Below are 3592 nucleotides of genomic sequence, written 5' to 3'. Positions count from 1 at the left end.
TCTTTTAGTTTTAGGACTTACAAACAACCGTTATGTGAACAAAACTATAATACTCTCTTTAGCAACTTTGTTGCGAGAGTATAAAAATAAAATAAAAAAAAATTAAAAAATAAAATTTGAAAAAATTAAAAAATAGAACAAGAATAATCATAATAGTTCCTAAACACATATTGGCACTTTATCAGCCACCGACGTTCTGTTGTTGATGCATGGCATAAGCAATTTAACTCGTTCACTAGTGAACCGCAAGCAACCGGCTTGACTGCCGCTTGGTAGCCGCCTGCCACTGTCTGTCTCAACAGCGCGCAGCAAGTTGCTCACAAATGGCATTGCAGGAAGTGCAGCAGAAAAATGCAAGCACAACAAAAGCGACAAAGAAGCAAAAACAGCCAATGCAACAGTGCAAAATAAAACTAAAAGTGGAATAGACTAGCTGGACGTGCGCTGCAAACGGAGGCAATGAGGTAATTTTGTGTAACACGAAAACGTGATGTTGACCAGTTTGAGCGGCAAATAGCGGCAATGTAATCGCCTCGGCTACTTGGCTACCGTTGCACACAATTCGTTCGTTGGTTGTTTCCTCTTGTTGTTGTGGCGTGTAGCAGCAACTGTTGCACGCCGTACAAGTGCAGGCATCACGGGCCAGATAATCGTACAAAACTGCGTTCAAACAACATGTGTATGTGTGTGCGCTTTGGTCACAAGCGATGTGCAGCTTGTTTGGCTGCCTACTGTCCGTTGGCCTTTGGTGGGCTCCCGAGCGGTTTCTGACTCTGGTGCAAGTGGAGCGACCGTAAATGGCGATGTCAGCGTGTCAGCGAAGCGTTCGCGAATTCACATGCTCAAACTCACCACATTAAAAACCGTTAGGTTTAGTTAGGCGAACAGAATTTGAGTTTCAGACGAGATTCAAGTGAAGTGACACTCCATATATTTTGATTTATAAATATGCGTACGCAAATTACAGGGCCACGAAATATAATCTTTCAAATTCCCCAAAATTCTATCGTCTTCTATAAATGATGCCAAAATCAATGGTTTCTCTAAATTTTATCGAAATCATGCAGCCGTGACTTGCTTTCGCTTTAGACAATTTTGTCAGTTTATAATTAGATTGGCTTTGGGCCTTTTCGTCAAATAGGTATGCTACCACCCTCCCTCCTCTTTATCTTATTCATCTGCAGCTCTTTTGCATTTGAAAGTTTAATAGAAAATCGATAATTGTAACTTTAAAGGACGACTGTAAATGTGTGAAGGATACAACGAGCAAAAGAACATTTACACATATGAACTACTATATTGGTTTCTAGGCGTACATTTCGAGGTATATACATATGTATACACTTAAAAGACCTTTGAAGACCAAAAATGTGATAATAAGTTCTTAGAAACACGTTTCGGGCTCCCATTTCAGATTTTTGGTCTAGATTTTAAATGTAGGCAACAATTTTTATTGTTGTAAAGAGTGACATAAACAAAAATATTTATCACTAAAAATTCTTAGAAACTCGTTTTGGGCGCAGATTTCGTATTTTTGGGATATACCCTAAATGTAGGCAACAGTTTCTTTTGTATGTTGTTAAGAGGCACCCCATCGGCGATGCTCTTATTTTGTTTGACAAGTGCCTGTCCCGCATTCCAAGTTAGGACTATGAAAAGAAAAAAAAAAAAATCATATTCTTTAACGGATAAAATTTTTACTTAGTTTTGGCTATTTCCTCATTGACTTATCGCAACACTGCATTTAATCGCAATCAAGTCACTCTTGTGCAATTGTCACCGTGTCATGTATCTATGCTTGCATTGTCATCGTGCCATGATCGGTCCACCGAAATGGGTTGGCTGCCCGCCTGCTTGAGTTAAGCCGGAAGCTAACTGTCTGTCGCTGTCACAATTTGTATAACTGGTGTTGGCTACTCGTGCAATTAAATCGTCAATTGTTGTTACACTCCTCTTTATTTTGTTGTTTCCATGAGTTATTACATTCGTTTCAAAATTGTTGGCTTTGAACAAGTGTTTATTCTGTCGGCAAATTATTGACTGAAATCATACCAAAATACATTTAGAAGCGATTTGCTGTTATCAATTGTTCTGAATAAGAAGCATGTTTTCTGTTGTGAGAGCGGTACTCTCCTTTTATTTCTCTCCTTATATGTAAGGTTAGAGAACTTTCCGATTTAGCAGTGATTTCTAATAAGCATGTTTTCGCTTTCTTTTTTACTTACAGCCAAAAAGCAAAATGGTGCTGCCCTGCGTACAAACAGTCTCGGCTCCGGCACACGCACACCCCCGCTCGAGCGCAAAAGCAAGCTGAGTGCTTTGGGGCGATTCTTCAAGCCGTGGAAGTGGCGGCGGAAAAAGAAGAGCGAAAAATTCGAAGCGGCTTCCAAGTGTAAGTATCAATAAACCATCTCTTAGCCTTAGTACTATGTAGGTGTGTGTGTGTACTTGTGTCTTACTTAACGCAGAGCTAATTTGAGCCACTAGCACACCAACTAATTCACACACTAATCCGCACACTATTTCTTATACTAACACTAACACAACGAATTGGCAAAGGGGAAAACTATTTTTTTTTGTTTTTGTTGTTTTCAAAAGCATTCCAGACGCTTACGCTCAAGCTCAGCATTACTCTTTACTTTTTCTTTTTCTTTGACTTTTTGTTTCTGCTTTACTTATATTTAATTTCCGTTTTTCGTTTTCGGTTTTCGCTTTTACTTTATTTGTGCTTTATTTCATTTTATCGCTAACAACAACAATTTGCTTGATCCACTACCCGATTTCTCGTTTGCTCCGCAGCACTTGAACGCAAAATATCGGTACGTGCCAATCGTGAGGAGCTTGTGCAGAAGGGTATACTGCTGCCAGAGAGTCCATTGGCGAATATACAGGAGCCAGGTGAGTAAGCGGATGCGGAGTCGGTGCGGACGAAGGCGTTGAATACACTCGAGCTGCCCTTTCTAGCGGGATTTATGTCACACCAGTGAAATATCTGTCGAATGCAAAGCGGTCTTATGCACGAATAACGGCATATTAATATGCGCAATTGCGGTCGTTGCATGTGGCCGCAACTAGAGAGGGAGTGTACGAGGGGGAGGGTGTGTGTTACTGAAACTGTTGCATTATTTTAGGCGCTGTCGCATGCAAGGGTCTTAACTGCTCGTTCAGTTTTGATAAATATGCACGAACAGTGTATGCATGTAGGTCGTCGCCATTATTATGCACCGCTTTAGCTGCAAGAATCTCACACTTGGCACATGCACCCCTATTAGGGAGGACCGCTTTCCCTAGCAGTAAACAAAATTCTTATATAACACTCTATTTTTCTTAAACAAAATTAAATGGTTTTGTTGTTCCTAAAACATAGTTTGTTATATGTTATATGTTACATAGTTTGTTATATGTTTTAGCAAACACGTTTCAATACCTGTGCTGTTTTTGTTTTGAAGACACTCTGCACTAATACTAATTTAAATTTTTTAGTTTTTGGTTGCTTGTTTCCATTTCCGGTATATTTAATGTTTCAGTTCACGTTTTCCCTTTGTACGAATTTGTATTTGTGTTGAATAAAATTTGACCGGATTGCAAAAAA

The 3592-nt window shown here is 39.5% G+C and overlaps 1 protein-coding gene across 1 annotated transcript in view; it reads left to right on the top strand.

Moving 5' to 3' along the window:
* LOC108967412 (putative uncharacterized protein DDB_G0271606) overlaps positions 1-3592 on the top strand; it is a 66185-nt gene that overhangs the window by 59426 nt on the left and 3167 nt on the right. Inside the window, exons 5-6 of the mRNA XM_018930800.1 lie at positions 2228-2392; positions 2800-2898. Coding sequence (XP_018786345.1) covers positions 2228-2392; positions 2800-2898 — 264 coding nt within the window. The remainder of the gene's footprint in view (positions 1-2227; positions 2393-2799; positions 2899-3592) is intronic.

The sequence above is a fragment of the Bactrocera latifrons genome, unplaced genomic scaffold (assembly GCF_001853355.1).
Source record: "Bactrocera latifrons isolate USDA-ARS-PBARC rearing strain unplaced genomic scaffold, ASM185335v1 scaffold_188, whole genome shotgun sequence".
NCBI classification, from domain to species: Eukaryota; Metazoa; Arthropoda; class Insecta; order Diptera; family Tephritidae; genus Bactrocera; species Bactrocera latifrons.
Note: the sequence above shows the minus strand (reverse complement) of the source record. Positions and strands in the feature narration are given on the sequence as shown.